The 23414-nt window shown below is 61.5% G+C and overlaps 1 protein-coding gene across 2 annotated transcripts in view; it reads right to left on the reverse strand.

Annotated features, from left to right (window-relative positions):
* Positions 1-4954: 4954 nt before the first annotated feature.
* The window catches only part of SLC2A9 (solute carrier family 2 member 9), a 72257-nt gene continuing 53797 nt past the window's right edge, over positions 4955-23414 (reverse strand). For both annotated transcript variants that reach the window (XM_045834121.1, XM_045834120.1), the window contains 4 exons: positions 21682-21783; positions 20670-20745; positions 10824-10951; positions 4955-6462 (listed from right to left, as the gene is read on the reverse strand). In XM_045834121.1, coding sequence (XP_045690077.1) covers positions 6208-6462; positions 10824-10951; positions 20670-20745; positions 21682-21783 — 561 coding nt within the window. In that variant the 3' untranslated portion in view covers positions 4955-6207. The remainder of the gene's footprint in view (positions 6463-10823; positions 10952-20669; positions 20746-21681; positions 21784-23414) is intronic.

Genomic DNA, 23414 nt, shown 5'->3' on the forward strand with positions numbered 1-23414 from the left:
GGGAGCGACTGGACAGGCTGAGGCTGTGGGCCAGGGCGTCTTTGTCCTGGAGGGGCCCTTGGGGACTTGGAGCTGATCATCGTCCCTAACGATGGACAGAGCTGGCCCCGGACTCTGCCGGCTGTAGTTTTCTGTCCTGAACACACTCTTGCATCCTCTTCCGGTTCCCCAGAGGCCCCTGGCTCCAGAGGGCTCTCGGAGCGTTGTCCGTCTGACGCCCTGTCCCCTGCCCACCATGCACGGAGCTGTCCTCTCTGGCCGCTGTGACAGACCCGGGGAGACCCGTGTGGCCTGAGCCGGGAATGGGGGTCTTTGGGAAGTTGGTGCCTGGACATTGCGGGCAGTAGGTTGTCGGCGAAGCTGGCCACAACAACCCCTCCCGTCCCACGTGCCCCTTTGCCATGTGACTTTGGATGCAACCCCTCAAGAGGTGAACTCTCTTCCCTCTCCTCTTGAGTCTGGGCTGGTCCTGGGGCTTGGCTGGGCAAGGAGAAGGCTGCTGTGAGAGTTCCGGGCCTCGGCCCTACCGACAGGCTCTGCAGGTTCTGTCCGCACTCCCCCCTGCCGAGCCCTGCTGCTCTGCAACGGAAAGCAAGCCCACTGGACCCCCGCTCCCAAGACGGAGCCACTTCACGCGGGGAGGGACCGTGAGGATGAGGGGGCCCACCTGTCCAGCTGCGCTAGCCACGCCAGTGAAGCCCCTGGAGTGTGGATGAGGCCATCCAAGGGCGGCCAGCCTGCAGGGGACACCGCCTGACCACAAATGCCTGGTGGCACCCGGAGTCCTCCACGTGGGTCCATGCAGCTGCCCAGTCTGCTCACCCGGAGAACTGTGAGCGGAAGAATGGCCGTTCTTCTAAGCCACTAAATTCCGGGGTGTTTTGTTCCACAGTGACAGATAATTGACACATTGGGAGACTTTTCCTGCAGCGGGGGGCCAACTGAAAACACGCCAGGCCGCTGCTACTGGAGGCTGCCGTGTGGAGAAACTCAAGCAGAGGAAGCCAGGCAGAGGCCAGCAGGACCAAGGGGTGGACGAGAGAGAGAGAGAGAGAGAGAGAGAGAGAGAGAGAGAGAGAGAGAGATGGAAACATGAGTGACGTTTGAGCTCCTGAATCCAGCCAAGATGAGGCTGGGTTCCTTAGTGGACTCCCTAGCTAAGCAAGTAAGAAACTTCCTTTCACATTTTTTTTAAGCTAGTGTGGGTTAGGCTTTTGTTACCTGCAACGCAAAGCATCCTAATGGATGCACACACGTTTGCTGGGTGTGCTCTCTGTCATCAGGTTCCAGCCCAACTGGACTGGCCCGGGGGTGTCTATTAGCTTTAACCTTAGTTCCTCCATCTGTCAAAATCCCCTGGTTTCTGAACAATGTCTTGTTGACAACTAATGTATTCATTTAGCAGCTCTCTGTTTGGTACTCACTGTGAGCAAGGAACCGGGGTAAGTGCTGGGGAGGTAGCAGGCACAGGGACCATCCAGTGTCCTCCCCGCCCTCCAACCCAGGCTGTTTACTTAGGACTACGTCGAATTTGAAGAAGAAAAAGAAATGGACAGGATGAGCATGCACACACCTACCCTACCTACCGTCTTGTCGTGGGAAGCACAGGGGATCGTACGTGTGAAAACACCTAACAAATTTCTAGCAGAAAAATATTTATTTTCACTCATGGGCTAAAACTATAAGCCCCTGTCTGAAGTGTCTGCTGCCGTCACTGAAAATACCTTCTTCCTTTCTGCTTCCAGATCTTACATGGAAGGCCACGTAGTCCACTGGCCAAATGGGGAGCAGTGGGAGGGGGAGCCCGCTCTGAATCCGAGAGGCACGCAGTCAGGGGGCCGGGTCTCCATCCTCACCACCCACCCCTCCCGGGGCGGGGCCCGAGTTCCTTTCTCCTCTGCCCCTCCCACCGCCAAGCTCTGGCTCTTGGCGGAGACGAAGTGCGGTCTCCAAATGCCGCGCTTTAATGAGAGGAAATGGACTTGACTTCCCGTTCAAATTTGCCAGGGGAAGTGATTCTGATAAGGAAAACCACACCCACATCTTAGTGCAAATCACTGCAAAGGTCTGCAACCATGAGCAGCTGGAGAGTGCCTGTCACTCAACGCGGCTCCCGCCCTTGGGGTTCACGACCCCGTTAGGATGCTCTGACCTCCCTGTGTCCCACCATTTACTCACGTAAGAGGCTGTGTCAGAAGAGGGTGTTTTCTGCGCAGACCTGTGTGCAGCCATTGGCAGAAGCCGTGGGGTGGGCTTGGTCTCGGGCATGTTGAAGGAAGGGTGTTGGTCCCCCACTCATGGTTTTTCGCGGTCTAGACCCAAACCACGGACCATCCTCATCTCCTGCCCTTCCCTGCATGTCCCCACCAGCGGTTGGCTGTTCCCTGCATTTGCCGTCCCCAGGTCACTGACCCTTGGCTCTCCGATCCCTCCTCCCCTGCCTCTCACTCGGATGGAATTCGAGTCCCCACCCGAGATGCAGCTCACACGCCACCACCACTCAGGGCATCTGTCCTACTCGTCTCAAAGCCACTGTCACTCTCTCCTCCGGGGCCCCACCCCATCCTCTTCACATCCTTGTTATCATGGCGTCTAGTCGTGTGCTCGATTTCCAGTGGTCACGTACCAGGAACACGGCGTCCTGAGACGAAGCAGTCGTTTTCTCGTCAGCCCTCCGGGTCTGGGAGGGAAGACATTCAAGTAAGAAAAGGTTGCCACAGTGCAGCGACTTACTGCAGCAACAGATCCTCTGTGAGGGTGAACGCCGGCTTCTGCGGGAATCAACTGGAAAACCCAGGCAGTGCCAGAGGCAGGGGCCTCTCCGCCCGGTCTTAATGATGGACGGAAGTTATCCGAGGGATGGGAAGGAGGAAGACTTGTGCGGACTGCCAGGGGTTTGTCTTTCTTCCCAGACGTCTCCCCAGCCTCTCGAAGGGAGACACTGGCTGCATCCCTTTTTGATTCCCCTGCACCTGGGGCAGGTGCACCGTAGGGGCTCAACGCCTGTGTGCAGGATGGACGAGCTAGACTTCACTCCAGAGTGGTCAGTTCTGTTCTCGTTTTGGGTGCAGTCTCTAAGCAGCACTACGTAACTCCGTGAGTGCGAACACGGAAAGGAACCGTGCCCGAACCTGGCAGTTTTAAAGCGACAATGCATCACTTCTTGTGGTTCTGTGAATCGGTTGGGCGGGTCTTCTGTAGCTTCCTCATGGACTCACTCACACAGCTACATTCAGCCGGAGGGTCGCCTGGATTTGGGCTCCGCCTCTTGGTGGGGACGAGCGTTCTCCAGGAGGCTGGGCTGGGTGTCCTGCACGGCGATGATGTCATCATTGGGCTAAGAGGGAAGGCCCTGGAGCAATAGGGCTTATCAAGCTTCTGCTTGTGTCATGTTTTCTGCCGTCTCCGTGGCCAGGACAGTGGCAGGGCTAAGTCTGGTTTCGATGTGATAGGGGAGACACAAGGGCCAGGGGGCGTGGCTCGCCAGGGCCACTGCAGGCTTCAGGCCACACCACGGGTCAGTGGGCGGCAGGTCGTCACGGTGGGAGGGATGGATGCATGGGTGTGGCACATGGGTGAGATACACATCAGAGTCATGGCTCTGGGGGTGGGGGGGCGGGGGGCGGGGCCAACTTCCTGAGGTCCTGTCGAGGAGCGGCAGGGACATTAAACCTGGCTGGACGTAGAGCTGGACGACCAGGGTTTGGCTCAAATGACACGAGTCCAGGAATATCTACTTCCCAGGTTTTCTCCGGCATCAGAGGCAATCATGTGACAGCTCCTTGCACACTCGAAAAGCGGCGAAATGAGCGTTGTCGGGCCGAGAGGCCCGCTCAGCACCACAGACAGCTCCAAGGCCAAGCTGCGGTTCCCAGACACCTGCTGCCTTTCCGCAGGCCCCCGTGCCCCAAGGAAACCACGTGCTGGACGTCTGAAGAGCCGGACCTAGCCCCACGGATTCTCATGTGCCCTGGCTGGTTCCTGTGAGGCTCCGTGTACCCTGAGTTTGGGGCTAGTCACGACTCAGAGAAACCTCAGACAGGAGTAGCTTCGACGAGAGAGAAGTTTCGGCTCTCGTCAACAAAGGCCCTCGCCGGGCAGTGCAGGGCCGTCACCGCGCGTCTGCCATGGGAAGTCCAGACCAGGGTCCTTGCTGCTCGCTGCCCTGCTCCCTTAGGGGGTGGCCCTCAGCTCCGTGGTCTAAGGTGCGCGGCCACCGCGCCTGTCATGGTGTCCACCTTCTTTCATTTGCGCCTCCTTCCAGTGGCAGCCATTGTTTTCCTGGTGTCTGGCATGTACCAGAGAGAGATGAAACCCCGTTGCGATGTGAGATTAGAAAGTCAGCACTCTCGGGGCTTTGAGGAGAGAAAGGAGGAAAAGAGGGTTGTCTCCTTTAAGACAGACGTCTGAGAGGCGGGGCAGCCGAGACGACTGATAGGCTCACGGAGAGTCTGGGTCGGGGCAGGGTTTGAGTCACTGGATACACAGGCGCGCCTGGTGTTTTCGTGCTTGGGAAGGCCACGCTGTTTGCGCCCTGGAGGTGTGTGGCAACCCTGCGTCGGGCGCGTCTGTCGGCAAGTCCGCTGGGGAAGATGCTGTGAAGGTCGTTGACATGACAACGGAGGGTTCAGACTGTTACACGAACTCAGCTGAGCAGGCGGCAGCAGGGACCGAGAGGATGGACCCCGGTTCTGGAAGGGGTTCCACTGCGGGTGAAACGCTGTCCAGTGGCGCCACGCGCTGCAGAGACGTCGTCCGTGAAACGAAGAGCCGGTCGGTGTGTCGAACTTCACGGTCGGCCGAGTAAATCGGCACGGCCGCCCGGGCCCGCCGGCAGCCCTCAGCCCGAGGCAGCACCCTCCGCCAGGGGAGACACTGCGACTCACCGAAGACTCAGGTGAGGGGGAGAGAATTTTAGCAGCAAATACAGGGTCCGGCCCAAATAACTCCCCCCTTTTCATGACAAAACCTTTTATTAGAAAATCATAACCATGTAATTCTGTGACACAACAAATCACGCTCAAGCACACCCTAGACACTTTAGGTGAAATGTTCAAATCAAAACTGTAAGTTATTACACCCGTATCATTACCCTACCCACCACACTCCAGCAGGCCTTGCTTCTGCAGGGCCTTGCACTTTAAATTAAGGGATGTACACAGTTTGCATACGATGCTGTTGCGCACTTAACAGTCTGTAGTGTGGAGTGAAAAGAACTCCTACGTGCACTGGGCAGCCCTAAGAACCTGTGTGACTCGCTTTACGGCGATGCTGGCTTTATCGCCCCGGCCCGGGGCTGAGCCCGCGGGGTCTTGGAGCCGTGCCTGGGTGTGTGTGTGTCTGTCCCTCTGCAGAGCCCCGGCTGACACGCTGTCATCCAGAGGGAGCTCTTAGGGGGGTAGCACGCAGCAAGCCTGCACGTGGCAGATGTCACCGGCCAATCACAGCGCTCTTCCCCACCGCCCCGGGGTTTAGCTTCAGAACCTTTCCTGACGTTGTTCTTTCCCGTCTGAGAAGACTTCAACTGGTAGCGCCTGCCCCACCTAGTAGGAAGGTGCGTCTAACGTGGGCCTCTCCAGGCCGTCCACATGGTGACCGTCCTTGTGTTCTCTGTGACGTCTTGATCCTCTGAGGGGAAGACGGTTCGGGGCTGGGGGTCTGGAGCCCTGTGGGATACAGCCTAACACAGGCTCAGCCTAGAGGGGGGTGGGTTGGTCGCAGGCTCTCCCGAGCCCAAGCCCCACAAGGCCGAGCCAACGATGGGAAACGGGCGTGTTTCAGAACGTGTGAAGAGTCTTCCAACTGAGTTCTGAAGACCCTCACCCAGGACCAACGCCAGCGGCTCGCTGCGGGTCCAGGGTCCAGAGGCAGAGCTGGGACGCGGCCCGCAGTCGGCGGTTTTCAGTCCGCCCAGCCCTGGGTCGGCGGAGCGGGCTGGTCTCCTCTGAGTGGGCGTTCGCGCGCCGGTGCCCCAGGTTCATGCTGCTGCCACGCGCCGACACACGGAGGAGACAGGCCGTGGGCCCGCATGGGACAGTGCGGGGTGACTCCCTCCGGCTTCCAGAAGAGTTTGGGGGAGTCAGCCATGAATAAAGCCCCAAGGGTGGCAAGGTGAGATGAGCAAAGACTAGTTTATTTTTAAATAATTCATAATGTTAAACATGTGGGGGGGAGTCTTTGGTCCTCCGAGGTGCTGAGGCCGTCCACTCAGACGATCCCGTTTTTGGCATACTTGTCCAGCGTGGAGGAGGGGCCCGCGTCAGGCCTTCCGCTGGGCTCGTCGCCCGTGACGGCTGCGTCGACTTTCTCCTCCGGGGCGTGCACCTTGTTCCTTCGGGCAAACGCCTGGGTGATCTCCGCGTGGGTCCTGTTTTTGGTCTCAGGCAGGACGAAATATAAATACAGAGCCCCTGCGGAGCAGATCGCGGCGAAGACCAGGAAACAGTAGGTGCCCAGACCCTTCTGTGGAAAGGCAGAGACAAAAGCCGTCAGACAGATGGCCCCCAACCCGGCCGCGAAACCGTCTCTGAACAGATTGTTTTTTTATCTCGTCCCCCATCCGGAAGCCGAGGTTCCTGGGTAGGACGCCGCACCTGTGCGGCTGGCTGTGCGGGCAAACGAGCCTCCCCATCCCCCCCCCGAGAGGTCTCCCCCGAGGCACGGACAAACCGGCTGGCGGAGATGAGGGACGAGCATCTCCAAAAGCAGGCGTGCAACACTGAATCATCATGAAAGCACAGTGTCATCTACTTAACGTTATCTTACGTTCAGCGAGTTCAGCAAGTCAGATAAGCACGTTATCTTAACTTGCTGTTCACCGCCTTCTTCCTCCCCCCCGCAAAGTTCGAGTGAGAAAAGTGTGACGCCACAAGGAAGGAGCGTTCCTCCGTCCGTAAGAAAAGTACGGAGCACGGACTCAGCCAGGATAACGTCATCGTTTCTTAACACAGAGACGACGCCACCCTCTGGCTGGCCCTCTGGTGCGGCCTTGTGCAAACAGGAGAGGCCGGGAGAAAGAGGAATGTTGAATGCAACCGCTCCACTTCCCGTGTCCGGACTATAACCCCTAAAGCTCGGACCAGCACGGCCCTGCCAGCTGCTCGAGACCTTGAGCTTCCCAGAGGCCCGGCTGCCTGTGCAGCTGCGGTGTGTGCTGCGCGGCACCCGGCCCAGGGAGCTGCTCAGTGAGCCCGGGTTGTACGAAAGACTGTGTGGGTTCCTGGCAGGGTTATGGCTGCTTCATGCACCAAACAGCTGCGGACCCGAAGAGAAGGGGACACCATTTCCAATGATACCTTACAGGAAGCAATATCTTGATTTTAGTCGGTTCCATACTGCTCTTTGATGTGACCTTTCTCTTTGGAACCCGACGCAAGGCTTACGAGCTTGAGGGGCAGACGGCGTCCCGGTTCCACCCGTGACTGGGACGGCCGGCCTCGCGTCGCTGCCAGGACGGGATGGTGTTTCATCTGGGCGGAGGCAGGTGCTGACGCAGCCCCTCCTGGGGGCCAGCGATATTCCAGACGTGACCTCGTCTGATCCCCAAAGCCACTCTGTGGTCGGGCCCCTTTTACGTCCATTTCAGAAGAGGACACTGAGGGTTAGAGACCGCCTGAAACTCGGCCAAGGCTCCGCAGGGGCCAGCGGGAGACGGGACGCGCACTGGGGTCTGCCTTCCCGGGAGCCCACGCCCTCTCTCCTCCGTTATGTCTCTCCGCTCGCTTGCTGCTGGGCATGGGGTGGGGGAGTGAAGGGTTCCCTACAGGGGTCCCCAACAGCAGCTGGGAAGTAGGACGTCTTACCCTTCTCTGAGCAAATGGAGATCAGAACGGGCGAGTGTTTCGCCTGTGGTCGCCCAGCTGGTAAGGTTGCCCCTGGCCTTGAACTTGGCCTGATCTGGAGGCCACTGTCTTGCGTCTGTGCCTCGTGTGCAAATGCATTCAATGCAGTCCTGTGACACAGCCGGCACGGAGCTATGGAGTCCCCGTGTTCCCGTCCCTTCTTTCACGTCTGAGTGTCTCAGGGAGGCCCCGCGGTTCCTGAGGAGCTGCTCAAACACCGCTAAGTCACAGTGGGTGTGGGAGGGCTGCCCTGACGCCTCTTTTCTTCTTTTTCTTGTTTTTTTTTTTAAAAAACACGCAAGTTTTTCATTAAGGTAGAATTGACATTGAGTGACTTGCCCAGATCTTAAGTGCTTCGTTTAATGAACTTGGAGACAAGCACCCCCTGTGTCAGTGACAGCTAGTCAAGATGTGCATCATCTCCAGCGCTCCAGAGAGTTCCTCGTGCCGTTTCCTCCCCTCTGCCGGCACACACGGAGTTAACCGCGGTTCCGGTTTCTGTCCCCTTCGCATCTGTTTTTCCTGCCCCTGCCCTGGATCTGGTTCCCACGGGGCAGCCAGAGAGTGCTTTTAAAAGCACAAAATGAAGCGTGTCTTAAACCCACACAGTGGCTTCCCGGAGTCCCTGGGACAACCCGCAGTCCCTCTGCTGCCCGGGACGCCCTGGGGATTCGGCCGGGCCTCCCTGTTCTCCCTCAGAAATGACACCGTCCCCCCGCCCTGCCCTCGGTCAGCCACACTCCCCCTCCCCGACACACTTACTTCCTTGGTCTCTGCTGGCTTGAAGGGCCCCTGCCCTGCTCAGCCCAGCGAGGCACCCCGTTCGCCCCCTCCCGTGAAACCTCACTACCTCTGTGCCCTGAAGGGTCACGTCTGCTCCTCCCGAAATGTTGGGCCAGGACTGTGCCCCTCCTGCGCGACCCCTGCCACCCAGGCCCGGCACCAGCTGGTGCAGCCACCTGATGCCTGTGAGTGAGGTGTTCTCTCCCCGCCTCCAGTCCCACGGGGTGCCCCCCGAGCCGGCCACAGAGGCCAGAGGGCCGTGTGTTTGCTGTTAGACCCCACTGCCCGGGCCTGCGTCAGCTGTCCCCTCACTTCGCACGGGCATTTGGAACAGGACCCCACAGTTTTCCAGCCGAGAAGAATCCTTCCCCCCCTCCGAGGTTTTATTGCACAGGGATGGAAGTTTCCGGCTCCGGTGGAAACAGGCAGGCGCCACATTTGCATGTAATTTTCTCGGAACCAGAAAACAAGGGTGTGGGTGACAGAGGCCGAGGGGCCTGGCCCTGGGGTCCACAGGCTGTTACAATGGACGGCCCAAGGGACACCCTGACGCTGACCACGGCGCAGGCCCGGGGGGGGAAAGGCGGCCTGGGGCTGAGGGCAGAGGGACAGTGACACGGTCTCCCCCATAGCCCAGGTGGCCCCCTGACCCCTCGTCTGGGATATTTTCCAGGAAAGGGGTCGGGTGGAGGGCAAGAGGGAAGGAGGAGGGGGAAAGTCACCCTTTGGGGGGCGATTTGTCCTGAAGTGCTCAGCCAGTTGGGGACAGCGTCAGCCTCCGGCCCTGAGCGTGAACTCCCTCCTGTCCTGTCTCCTCCTCCCAGCGGACCCTTCCGCCCAGGACAGGAAGCGCCTTTGGGGAGGGATGCTGGCCGAGGCAGCAACCCTCCCCGAGTGTCCGCGGGCAGCCCCGAGCCCAGGCCCTGACGCCCCTCCGATTCTTCAGGGAGCCCTGCTGCCAAGTGTGGGCGACTCTCCTGCTTTCTAGTCGTGGACATCATGGCCCCGAGAGCCGCGGAGGTCAGACCGAGTTGGCCCTGGTGAGCAGCACAGCCAGGGCGCGAGGGCAGGCTGTCTGACCCCAGCGTCTGTGCGGTGTGACAGTCTGTCGTTTGGGTGGGACACAGAACCTGGCGAATAAGGACGGTCAGAGCGGCACACGGGCCGGGGGGCTGCCGTTCCCCAAGAGGCTCTGTCCCCGCGTGGGGCGGTGGGCCAGGGCCCCCACCCCCGCAGCTGGGGCCCCCAACAGAGCCCGACAGGTGGGCAGTGGGGGGCCAGTAGCTCCTTTGGAAGGGACCTCCGGAGGGCTGGGAAGGGAGGGACGGGGTGGCCAACTGTCCCCACATCTGGACACAGCACAGCTGAGTGCCTTAGAGGCTCCGGCCGCCTTGCTCCGGGGGCAGGAATGGAAGGAAGTTCGCGCTTGCGGACCCGCCGCCTTGGCCCTCACGGGGGAGGGCGCTCTAAGGATCGGATTTGCGATGATGGGCCTGCCTGTCCTCCAGGAGCCCCCAGACCCGTTTCCAGAGGATTCCACAGGAAGGCCGGGGGACCGCCTGGCAGAGACGCAGACAGGGCACCCACACACCCACAGGGGGCTCCTTCCTGAACTGAGACCAGCCCTGCTCTCCGTTCCTCCTCCTCACGACCCCTGGTTCTCACAAAGACCCCGCCCCCTTGCTCCCACGGCCCTGCCACCGGACCCAGCGCGCTCCTGCGGAGGGGGCTCTGCGGCTGCCTTTCCTCCCTGGCTCCTCCTGACCATCCGGCCGTAGCTGGGTGAGCACCCTGCCCAAAGCGAGCCAGTGGGGATGGAAGCGATCCTCCTCGCGACGCGCTGTTACGCAGTGCGTGACTGTACGGGAAATGCATCTAGCACAGTGGCGAACACGTAACAAAAATGATGAGTAGGTTGCAGGTTGGAGATCCTACCCAGGTTTCCTCGCACACCTGCAGCGACGGGAAGCTCCCTCCCTCTGAAGCAGCCCCTCGTGTTTAGGGGTAGCTCCCGGAGGGCGCGGGAGGGAGAAAGAAGGTTGAGGGTTTTCGCCAAAGCCCTCGTCTCCCGTCCTTGGGCTCGCGTTTCCAGTGGAGAGAGGATCGGCCTCCGTTCCGCGAGTCGCCGCTCATTCGGAGGGCCGCCGAATCGGAGGGGACCCCGCGGGCGAGGGGCCCCGGGCCGTCGGGCCGTCGTACCTGGATGAACGGGAAGAGCAGCCCCACGGCGAAGTTGGAGAGCCAGTTGACGGTGCCCGCCACGATGAAGGCCGCCGGCCGCTGCGCCTGCTGGAAGAGCTCGCCCGTCAGGATGAAGGGGATGCCGCCTGCAGGCAGAGCCGGGGTTGCAATTAGTCACTGTGAGGGGGAGGCCACGAGGGGGAGGCCACGCACGGCCACCCACCTCCCTGCAGCGGGGGGTGGGGGTGGGGTGCCCTCTTGGCAAGAGCCACTCTGCCTGGGTGAGCAATGGCTTCCGGGGCGGGGGCGGTGGCGGGAGTTACAGCCCAGACTCCCGAAGGCGTCAGAACCGTTTGCGGCCCCGGGGTCATCCAAACGAGAGGCGCGCCGTGCCCTTGGCTCCCCTCACGCCCTCTGACCCACGCCGGGACCGCTGAGCACCCTGTGCGCCGCCGGTCTGATGTACCGGGCCACCGACGACCTCTCCTGAATGCGCTGATTAGGGGTGCGTACAGTGTTGTCTCTGGATTAACTGGGTCGGGGCGGAACGGGCTACCTGACTCCCGGGTGAAGATCTGGGAAGCCCACAGGGGTGATGCCTCTCACCCGCGGTCCCCCAGCTCCTGGGGGGCAGAGCCAGGATGCAGGCTCGGGACTCCAGCTTCCCAACCTCGGCTTTTCCCGCCACCCCTTCCCTGCGAGTGTGGGGGCCCCCCCACCACGCTAGCCCAGCTTGGCCTTCCGTATCGCCCACGACTGGACGAGTGGTGGCCTGCTGAGTCACCTGGCAGGGGAGGTGCGAGTGAAAATACCATTATCACTGGGGCGGGACCAGTCTTTATTTTGAGAGGCTGCCCAGCGCCAGCAGAACTGGGTGTTTACCACGGCTTCTGGATGCCAGCACCACCCCCAGTCACCGTGGCGACCCAAGCTGCCTCTCTGAGTGTCTACAGGCCCTCAGGCGCCGTGCTGTGCTCGGTGTCTCGGAGCTCTGGCACCCGCCCCTCCCCGCCTTCCCCTCAGAGACTCAGGGGTGGGCCCAGGGCCCAGGGTCCCGCTTGCACCACACCCCCACTCGGCCGGAGCCCCCACTCTGCCCCCACTCAGGCCCACACAGCAGCACCCACAGGAGACGGGGAGGTGAGGGAGGGGAACCCCAGGGGCCCTTCACCAGCCCCAGATCGGAAGCCACTGGCCTGAGTCACTGGTTCTACCGACACTCAATGACTACTGACTGCGCTGGGCTGGTCCCACGGGGGTGACAGTGCCTGAGAGTGACAGTGTCCCTGCCCTCCTGGGACTCCCCGCTCTGACGGGAAAGGCTGACTTGTTCATGGAGAAGGAAGTGAGTGGGCGGATCAGTGATGACACCCTGTGGTAGGTACTCCACTCAGGACAGTGGGTGCCTGTGGGGGCAGCGGGCAGCGGGCAGGGAGGGCCCTCGGGAGGGGCTGGGGGAGACGTGGCTTTGGGGAGCAGATGCAGCTTGTGACGCTGTGGGGGTGTCTTGCCAGGTGACGGCGGGGGGGTGGGGTGGGGTGGGAGGGCAGAGGCCTGGAGCCTGAGCGGGATTGGGTCAAGGGCAGCCTGCCTGTGAAGGGAGAGAGGACCTGGGAGGAGTGGAGAGGGGTTGCCATTGGAGAAAAGGAAGGAGGGGCTTTAGCCCTGGCTGGCGTAGCTCAGTGGATTGAGCATGGGCTGCGAACCAAAGCAACGCAGGTTCGATTCCCAGCCAGGGCACATGCCTGGGTTGCAGGCCATGACCCCCAGCAACCACACATTGATGTTTCTCTCTGTCTCTCTTTCTCCCTCCCTTCCCTCTCTAAAACTAAATAAATAAAATCTTTAAATAAAGAGCAAAATTAATTTAAAAAAAAGAAAAGAAAAGCAAGGAGGGGTTTCAGGCAGCAGTGGCGGACGCTGTTGGGTGGTACGGGGGTGGGGGGGCCGCAGCTGTTCATGGGCTGCGGGCATGGAAGCGAGGAACGGATTCGGAGACCCTCCACTCCACGGAGGCAGTGCTCTCAGTGCGAGCATGGCGCTCGGCCACACTCATGCTCAAGGTCAACCACCGAGGTCACAGAGCCAGCGCCCCTTCCAGCCTGGGCCGCTCCTGAGCTCTTGCTATTATAGCCCCACCCCGCCGCCGCCACGAGATGGGGACCCCTGCTCCCCAAAACCGACGGAGGGGGACACACCAGCCCTCGCCCCCCCAGAACGGGCCGGCAGGGAGGAGCATGGACGCGGTGGACACTTCTGATTTGAACCAGACTCTCCACATCTGATTTTGAGGAGACCGGATGCGCTGCTCCCTGCAAAGGAAGAGGACTCCCCGCACCTTTAGGAAACCTGTCAAAACGCACAAGAGCGGCGGCTGCACACGGAAGCGGCTGCACACGGAAGCGTGCTAACGCCGGCCTCCAGGCCACACGGGCGCACACTGCCGCCTCGACGACAGACGGGCGGGCACCACGCGCGCAGCCGCTCCTGCGGCCAACCCGCCGGGAGCCTCCCCGCTCACGGGATGCCCGCGCACTTGGGACCCGCGTGCCTGTGGCTGGCTGTGCGCCCCTGGCGGGGGGGGGGGGCGCCTTCTCTCTCTTTTCTCTCTGTGCCTCGGTTTCCCCACGGACACGACTCACACAGGCTTTGGCGAGAGTCACGGGACTGGACGTGTGACACGAAGCGGACCCTCGGTAAAAGAGGTGAGGAGCGAGGAGGGCGGGGGTGGGGGGAAGGGAGAGGCAGGGCGAGACCCGCCCCCCGGGTCACCCAGGAGGACATGGAGCCCCCGCGGGTCTGAGCCTTGAGCTCGCGCTTGTTTCGAAACACCGAGGAGTGGCCGTGGCTCTCGACCTGAGGTGGTGCTGTCGCCAGGGGACATCTGGCCACGTGTGGTGGCCGTTTTGGTTGTCACGATCAAAGGAGTTGCTACCGGCCGCTCCTGGGGAGAGGGGCCTGGGATGCCGCTGGATACCACATGGACGCGCAGGGTTATCGGGCCCCAAACACCAGCGGTGCTAGAACTTTCTCCAGCCAGGCACATCACACGTTGAAGTCTGCCTTGGTGAGGAGAGCAGGAAGGGAGCTAACATTCGCCACGCACCTCCTGTGCCGGGCACGGCGCGTCGCCATAAACAGCCCTTTCTGCGTGGCCGGGTGGAGGCTGTCGGTCTCTGTTAGCGTGAGTGACCTTCCAAGGGTGTCACAAGGAGCGGGCGTGGTGGCCTGACGTGACCCCACGCCCAAGCCTCTCCCTGGTGCCACATGGCAGGCAGGGGTGCGTTTCCCGCTCTCCTCACTGACAGCAGAAGCGGGCATCGGGGAGCCACACGGCCTGTGCAGATCCGCCAGGTGGCGGGTGAGCCGGCCCCAGGCCCCGCAGGAGCCCCGCTGGTGTGCAGGGCTCCGGCCCAGCGCCCGGGCTGTGGCAGGCAGAGCGCGTCCCAGCACGTGGCTCCGGCGTGAAGATGCAGCCAGGGCCACGAGGCCCCATGGGCCGAGTGCCTCGCCTGGGGCCCATCTGCCTCCAGCCAGCGACTTCAGAGAAGTGGGGGGAGGGAGGGGGGACAGGAGCACAGGGGGCGGGGGCGGGCCCCAGCCCTCGCTCTGACTCTAACTGCAGTATGTGGGGGGCCAATTCCTTACTCTCTGAGCCCCAGTTTCCTTATCTGTGAAATGGGCGCACTGACCCAACAGGGCGTCGGACGGATGGACCAGTGGCTGCTCATCACTGTCGCATCAGCGCTACTCCCGCTGTCACCGTTTTTGTTGGAGGACTCCCCTCCCAGCAGGTCTCTGAGGATGTGGCGGGGGGCGGGGAGGGGGCGCACTGCCTCCGCTCTGTTAGCCGCACGGCGGCCAACACGACCGTTTGAAACAGAAATCAGGCTGGGTCGGCCCTCTGATTCAACCCTTGGGCGGTCTCCACCGCCCCGGGAGTCCGACAGCTAAACTGCCCCGCTACGGGGGCTCGCTCCCTCCCGCTCTCTGGCTCCAGCTCCCGCCAGCCATGCGGCTCGTCCTAGAACTGCCCCGGCCGGCCAGCCTCTCGCTCCAGGGGGTTGCGGAGCTCTTGAAACACAGCTAGTGTGAGCCGAGACTTGCTTGGGGGTACAAACTATGGGCCGGTTCCCAAGACTAACCATAGAAAGAAAGACTTCTGAGTACCCACGCACACATCTTACATAATGATTACATGCAAAAGTGGGCATGTTCGGGATACACAGTTCTCAGCACAATCTACTATTAAAAGTAGTTTCACTTGTTTCTTTTTTATTTTTTGACTGGGGCTAAAATTCCATCTGTGCCTTGGGGTGTGTTTCTGGTGGGCAGCCCGTGGGGCCAGGCCAGGCAGGTTGTTGCCTCAGGCAGCCCTCCGCCCTCTCCCCCCAGCCCGGGGCAGATGGTGGGGGGGTGGTCCCCTTAGGTGTCTGTCTGCAGGGCTCAGAGCCCGACCTGCCTTGGCCTAGAGCTCCACTCAGCTCCACCCGCCCTGGGAGGCCTTTCCCTACGATGCACCCCCTACCGTTCTGTCTTGTCCAGTCCGGGTGGCCCCAGTGCAGCCACGGGGGCCTTATGAAAGGGGGCAGGAGCCGAGGGGAGAGGAGACGCTGCCGGCTGGCTGTGAGGACTGAGGCGGCAGCCTCTGCAGGGGAAAGGCAAGGAAACCCATCGCCCTGGAGCCCGCGGGGCCCGGGCGAGCCGCACCACGGATCTCGGCCCGTGGACGTGATCACAGCCTTCTGGGTTGAGGGCAGGTCTGCCGGAGAGCACGTGTCTGTGGTCCTGAGTCACCAGGTTCACCGTCCCTTGCAACAGCAGAGGTGGGGAAGCCACACAGCCCCACCCACCTCACTGGGCCCTCCCACTCACAACTGCGTCCCATCCACTCCTCAAGATCCGGGGTCTGTGCTCCTTCTCGCCCTCCCTGCCCGCCCCAGCAGAGGTGACCGTCTCTGGCCTTGAACCCTCATCGCGTCTGGTCGGCACTGACATTGCTAGCTCGGAGGGGCGGGGAGCAGGGTGCTAAAACAGAAGCTGCATTTGGTCTCTGAGCCCAGAATCAAGGAATTCCAGGTCGCCCAGTTGCAGGTCGCCTGAGGACAGCCAGCAAGGGTGATTGTCACAGCTCTCCAGCCCTCTCCCCAGGAGAGGGGGGCGCTGCTCCACTCACCCGTGGACAGAAGGGCCACATACTAACCCCGACAAGCTCGGGGGAGGCCTGCATGGTGGCTTTGCAGACCCAGAGGCCAGAGTAACCGCCGAGGGTGGTCCGAGGTTAACACTTCCTAACTAAAGGCAGGTCGGTCGTGGCGGGTAGTCGTGGCCTGGGCCACATTTCCCCCTAACAAAGGTCAATCTTTATGTCTTGATGGAGTCAGTCTGTTGCCTATTTTTGCATCTGGGATAACATACCTGGTACCGGGGCTTTTGAATATCAAAGTAACTTCCTTTTCCCCTGACCCCTCGCTGCACCTGAGCAGAGACCACACCCCCCCTCGTGGTTACTGGTATTGACTGAACTGTTAACTGTTAACTAACCTGTGCCCGCCTGTGGAACAGAAGCGGTACCTATTCCCTTTCCTTTCGGTCCAGTCCCAGACGTCTCCCCGCTCTGCTTTCCCCCGCCTCCCTAATCAGTCACGTCCACATCTCACGGAACCCCCTCACGTCCTCCCTTTCGACTCTGAAGTGTGTCAAACAAACGGTAAAATGGCCACCTTCCGGGGCATTTTCTCAGTCTGTTGAGAGTTTGCTTCCTGGCCTGGTTTGGCTCAAATAAACTCGTAAAACTCCCTGTGGGTTTGCATGTTCCTTATGCCGCCACACCCCATCCCATAATCCCCGGGGCGTGCGAATGTCACTTCAGGTGGTGAAAGATGTGACTGAGTTCAGAAACGTGAGAGGAGGCGCTTCTCCTGGGTCACCAGCCCTGAGCCCATGTGACCCATAATGATAACAGGCAGAGGGACTCGGGGACACAGGCGCGAGGGGAGGGTGATTTGAGGACAGGGACGCAGAGCGGCGTGACGGAGCTGTGGGTCACGGAACGCCTCGGCCTCCAGGACAGAGGCAGGGACAGCGGCTCCCCAGGGCCTCCGGGCCGGCGTGGCCCTGCCCACACCCGGGTGTTGACCTTCGGGCTCCGGAAGGGTGAGAGAGTGCATTGCATTTCTGTCCCTTGAAGCCCCCGGTCTGTGGGGCTTGGGCGGAGCAGCCACAGGACGCTGCCACGCTCAGACACCCGCTGTCGCTGTCTCAGTGGCTGCGCGGAGCAGCTTACAGCACACATGCCTCTGCCCGGTTCCCGGGACGGCCCTGGGCGCAGCCGTGAGGGGGCAGCGGCTGGCGGGTGGACACCACAGGAGGGCCCTAGGGGCCTGCCAGCCGGTGGCCCCGGGCCCCAGGGGCTGCCGAGGCAGAGAGGTTCACACCTCCTCGTGTTTTTGCTGAAGACCCGGCTCCATACAGACACCTTTCCCCCCGTCTGTGCGTCACTGGGATTGCTTCTGAGGGATGGTCCTCCCCGGAGAGGATTTGCACCAAGTTGTGCAGAACACTGCTATATTTTTACATTTCTGCTTCAGGAGATAAGCTCACACTAATTAGCTCTGCCTCCGGCTGTGGGAAAGAGATAAGAAGGGAAAACAGCACAACCAGGGGGAGAACGGCAGGAAAGAACTGGGTAGACGTGGGCCCCAGTCCTGCCTGGGCCACCTGCGTGCCCTGTGACAGGGGCAGGGTGGGCACCCTGGTGCCCAGGTCCTAATGGGGAGGGGACAGGCCCTCTCCTCTGAGGATGGTGTCGGGCTCTGGCGCGTGGGCAAGTACCCAGCGCTGAACGGGCGCTCAGCGTATGGAAGACGATCGTCGACTTTTACATTTCCCTGGGTCTTCCTGAGTGAGCAGACTGTGCACCATAAGCTCCGTGGGCAGCCTGCCACCCATCTGTTCGGCACAGAGCGTTAGATGGTGCGAAGCTCTCGCTCCCAACGCCTCTGGCCCTGCGTCTCCAGCTGTCTGGGGGCGGGACATTGTTTCTGCTAGCTTCACGGCTGCGTGAGGTCCTGAGGCTGCTGCTCACCAATGGCCGTGAACTGGTCTCTCACAGTCCCGGGGCCAGAAGCCCGGGCTCAAGGTGTCAGCAGGGCTGGCTTCCTCTGGAGGCCGCAGGGAGGAAAGGTCCTGTGTCTCCGTGCTGGCTGCTGCTGTGGCCAGACATCCCTGGGGCTCCTTGGGCGGGAGCCATGCCTCCCCAGCCTCGGCCTGGGCGTGTGTGCCTTCCTCTCCGCGGGTCTGTGTGTCCTCCCCTCATCGTAGAAGGACTCCAGTCGCTGGATTTAGGATTGAGATTTTTGACGAATTATATCTGAAAAGACCTTGTTTCTAAACCAGGTCCCATTGTCAGGCTCCCGGCGGACATGGGTCTCAGGGGGGCACAGTTCACGCCCGACAGTAGCTAGGCACATGAATGTTGCCATCCCGCTGACTGCAGGGCCATCTGCCCCGTGTGACCTGCCGGGGCCGCAGCCCCTCCTGTGCAAACTGGGCACATGCCGGTCGGCCTCGAGGGGCCGGTGCAAGGCCTCAGTGAGTCGGCTGGAGCGAGACCCCAGCACAGAGCCTGAGCTGCCAGCCAGACACTCCACTGCCCCCTCTGTCACCGCTGCCATCACCCTGTGCCTTCTAGTCCTGCCCTGAGGGAGTGCGCCGGGAGAGTGAGTGGCCAGGGCTCAGTGTGGCCAGCTCACCTGGGCACAGGTGTCTGGCAGCCTGGGAGTTAGCCAGAGAACTCCCACCTTGCGCGCAGGTACGAGTTAAGACGGCAGGTCCTAGGACAGGATGGTACAGCCAAATCCTTGCCTCTTGGCTATGTGACTTGGAGAAAATGACTTGATCTGTTGGCTTGTTTTTCTCATCTATAAAATGGGACTCAAACTAGTTTGGAAAGTAAAGTTGCAGCAGCTGAACTGCAGGTAACTCATCCCTTATCACCCGGGAGAGAGAAGGAGGGAAAAAGGAGAAAACCGGTGCGGCCCACCCACCGTGCCGGTAAACTCGCCGGTCCCCCTCACGTTACAGCGGTGTGACCAGCAGGGACGTCGGGGTCCTCCCGTGTAAGATGGGTCACCAGGCTTCACCGGGCCCGTTGCTGAGGTTGGGATGGCAGCCTTGGGCATGCCCACGGACACCTGTCACTGTCAGCTATGCGATGACCCCAGGAGAAAGTGCCTCAAACACTTCCTGTGCTTCAGTGACGCCCCGCAAGGGGTCTCTTAGGGACCTCGCACGTCCGTCCTCCGGGCGGGGCCAGCGCGGGCGCCCTGACGTGGCGGTGGGCAGGGGTGGGGGGCTGGGGAGATGGCAGGTGGCTCGCCTGCGGCTGCCGTCGCTGGTGCCCTGCACGTTATTGGCCATGTTGGGTTCTCGGACAGAGCTCTGACTGTTGTGATTCCATGTTGACAGCATGACTCCGTGGTGGCTGATATTCAGACAGGCCTCCCCGGCAGCTGGCTTCTCGGGCGAGACGTCCACGCCCGTCTTTGAGCCCCGGGACGGCAGACACTGCCTGTCTCCTGCTCCCCAGGGTTTCCAGGCTGCGCCCTGGGGACCCCCCGCTGGTCACCCACCTCCTGGGGCACCCAGGCCAAGGCTGCCCGTGGAGTGGGGCAGGGGGCGGCCCTGTGGGGCTACACACACTCCCTCCTTGACCTGCGCGCGACGTGTGCCCCCCGCTCGGCCTCCGGCCTCCCCCCTCCTCCGGCCGTCCGACCGTCCTCGTCACCACAGCACCGTGGGTGTGCGTGCCCGCAGGTGTGTGTCCCTGGTGCCCTCCCCGGTCACGCCACGGCCCATTCTGCCATTTCATCGGAACTTCCCGGTGTCCCGCGTGGGCAGGGATGCGTTTCACCCACCGAGAACACGGTGGGCCGTGGGGCCTGGTGGAGAACTGACCATGCCAAGGCAGAAGCAGGAGGTCAGCACTACCTGTTCTGCTGGAAACCTGGTGCCTGGTGCGGTTGGCACTGCAACCAGGAAACCGAGATGGGGAGGAGGCTCGGCAGCGCCCCCTGGAGGAGGGGAGAGCTCTGTGCCCACTCCAGAGCCGCCCTGAGCCGCTTCTCAGTCCCGCCGGGTCAGGGGGTGCGGCTGGGGAGAAGACACGGACACGGGGCCGGGAACGGCGGGGCTCTCAGGCTCACCCACCTCGGCCACGTTACAGATGGGGAAACTGAGGCCCACGGAGAGGAGAGGGCTTTCCCACTAGGGCCATGACAGAGCTGGGGCTGGAAGTAAGTCCTGGGTGAACAGCTTAGCACATTCCAGCCTGCACGTCTGCACAGGAAGGGCAAGGGGGTGGCCAGGGGCCGGTGACAGGCCCTCCGTCTCGGCCGGCTCCGTGTACGGCCCCTCCCATCTCCACCCCCTCTGGAGCTGCCTTGAGCCCCGCGCGGCACACGGTGACCGATACGTCTCAGCCATCACCACCGTCATCATCGTCGCCGCTCTGTCTCCCACACCGCACCGTACCTCGTCTGTGGGTGGGCACAGCTGCAGCCTGCGTCCCTTCAGTCCATCCCAAACTAGCGTGTGCGGCTCATGGCCCCCCCACCGCAAACTGCTGCCGTACCTTATCATCAACCCACCTCTGGGGAGCACGTGACCCGCCATCCGTGGGAGGGAGGTCAAGATGGTCACTGAATCAATGCCCAGGGAATGCTCTTGTCCCCCTCCATTCCCAGTCAGGCCTCCCCTCCCTGGGCCCCGGGCTTCCGTCTGTACAGGGGAACCCCCACCCCCCTGACGAGGTGGCGCCGTGAGCCCCGGGCCAGCCGGTGCAGAGGGCGAGGGGCGCCTCACCTGGGCCACTGCAGAAGGAGGCAATGATGGCCAGGATGCAGAAGATGCTCAGGTAGGGGATCCAGGAAGCCCGGTCCTGCGAGAGAGCAGCAGCGGGCAGGTGAGGGGGCAGGTGCGTTCCTCGAGGACCTGGGTTCCCACCCCAGCGCCTCCTCCGTCCATCTGCGTGACCTTGGGCAGGTCCCTTTGCATCTGACCCCAGTTTCGGTGTCCAGAAAAGGGGGATAACGATGACCCCTGAGCCATTCCAGCCGCCCGTGTTACAGACGGGAGGAGCAGAGGAGCTGAGTGACTTGCCCAACGATTCGTGGTGAGCCAGTCAGTGGGGGAGCCGGGGACTCACACCCAGGCGGTCTGGCCCGAGAACCCCTGCTGGTCCCCACCAGCCAATGCTGTGACAGTCGTGCAAGGGCCTCGTACGGCAGTGCCAGGCATCTTAAGAGTCACCTCTTTCAACAAAACAAACAAACAAGAAAATGTAGCCAAAGACACTGACATAGAGAACAGGCTGACAGTGACCAGAGGGGAGAGGGGAGGGAATTTCAGGGGAGAATGGGAAAGGTTTACAAGAACAAGTATAAAGGACACGTGGACAGAAACTGGGGGGTGGGGGGGGATGGAAATGGGAGGGAGGTGGGGAGAGATGGGTAGGTGGGCTAGGATGGGAGTAAAGGACAGAAAACTGTACTTGAACAATGATTTAAAAATATGGATGCAAAAAAAAAGAGAGAGTCACCTCTTTTATTCTATAGATGAGCAAACAGAGGCTCAGAGAGGGGTGTGTCTTGCCCGGGATCACACAGTTCACCGGGCCTCTGGTCTCCCCGTCCGAGGACCCATCACAGAACCCTCCCCCCACAGCGGCAGGGCTGAGAGGCCCCGGGGGACCCTTGGTGCCAGAGGCGTCCGCAGACCACGCTGACTTCCCAAGCCAAAGCCCCGGGGCACCGAAGCCACAAGCCAGCTTCCCGCTGACCCCCCGCCCCGGGGTGCACCAGGCACCCAGTCTCACCTGCAGCGTCAGCGTGGCCGTGAGGATCCCGAAGAAGAGGGTCATCAGCCCAAAGCCGCCGATGAGGAGAGGTCTCCGCCCCAGGCGCTCGATGACCAAGCCCTGGGTCAGGGTCAGAGAGAGGCAGTTACTACTGCACGTCCAGCAGCAGGGGGAGGGGACGGGGAGCCAGGCCGGGGTCCTGGCTGAAGGAAGGGTGGCGTTGACCTGAGACAGGCCACTGAGGCAGCGGTCTCTACCTTATGAGGAAGGAAGAAGGAAGAAAGTTGCAGTTCTTGAGCACCTGTGCGATCTTACATTCATCTCCCCCCACCCCACCAATCTCCTGTCAGGGGGCGGGGCTTATCTGCGGGGGCGGGGGTCTGGGAGAGGGGCCGGAGGGACAGGGTTGCCCCAGCCCTTGCCACGCTGCCCTGGAGCCCCGCTGCTCCGGAGGCCACACACGCTCTGTACCGCTCTGTGCCCCACGCTGTGGATTTCAGACGGCACACTCCCTAGGTGGGGGCACAGGGGTGGGAGTGGGCAGGGAAATTTCCCTCGTTTCCCGCTCTGCCTGTGCCTGGGGCGACCCGTTTCATTCTGGGGTGTGACACCAGGAAGCCCGGGGGACAGTGGCCCCTGAGGCGGTGCCCCCAGCCCAGCTTCCTGCCGCTGTAGGACTGCCCCTGACCCCCATTCGCTGGACCTGTGTCTGCCTTTCCGGTGGGCCGGTGCGGGGCTGGCTCCTCCCTGAGCTCCTTCCAACGCCAAGGACCCCGGAGGACAGTGGTTGTAGTCAAGTTTCAGAGACGGGCTGGCCTGGGCCTTCTATGCCAGGTCTTCCGCTCTGCAGACGGGTGCATGTTGGCCTGGGCCTCCCCTCCCCAGAGCCCCATGGGGCCCGCTAGTGAAAGGAGGACCGAGTACCCTCCAGCCAGGCTGTCTGGGGGGCGGGGGCTGTGTGGGTCTGGGGGGGCTGCACGGGTGGGTGAGAGATGACATCCAACACACACGCTGGGTTCTGTCAGCTGCTCCCCATCCTCGCCCCTCCCCCTCCCCTTCACAGAAGGAGAGCACTGGAGATAGTTTATAGTGGCGGACTCAGGCTGGGGTTATTATTTCACGTGGTTATTATTTCACCTGTCGTTTGCCAGCCTTTTCCAAGTTTCCTACAACGAGACGTTTTACCTCACAAAATAAAGACTCAAAGAGCGACATAGCTCAAGCATGGAGACGCAGATATCTGTGCCCCCAAAATTACAAATCTTGACTCTTCCGCCACGTCCAGGGATTTCCAATACCCCCGCACCGACACATTTTCATCACCGTGTAGGGTGTGTTTTTGCTTTAATCTAAGGAGTCAGAGCCGTTCTGACGGTTAACAGGGCGGAGCCACTTAGTCACCCCTGCAAAGCCTCTTTTTCCGTCTTAGGTGACACAGACATAGCTTCCGGCAATGAGGACATTTGGGGCCGGGGGGAGGGGATGGTCCCCTGCCTGCCACCAATGAGCACGGTCACATCCATGTTAAAGGTGAGCAGATAAGGTCAGACTGGTTGGGCAATTTTCCCAGGGCCACTCAGCTGGTGCAAGGGTGGTGAGGGTCTGCACTCAGAGCTGCCAGGCCCCAAAGCCAAAGCTCTCTCTCCCGGGCACGTCATTCTGTTCAGGTCCCTGGACTCACGCGGACTTGAACCTCATGATTTTTCCAGGGATTAAGGTACGCGCTACCATTTTAAGGACCATGTCCAGAA

The sequence above is a fragment of the Phyllostomus hastatus genome, unplaced genomic scaffold, assembly GCF_019186645.2.
Source record: "Phyllostomus hastatus isolate PE091 unplaced genomic scaffold, TTU_PhHast_1.1 phas_contig_196, whole genome shotgun sequence".
In the NCBI taxonomy this organism is placed as follows: domain Eukaryota; kingdom Metazoa; phylum Chordata; class Mammalia; order Chiroptera; family Phyllostomidae; genus Phyllostomus; species Phyllostomus hastatus.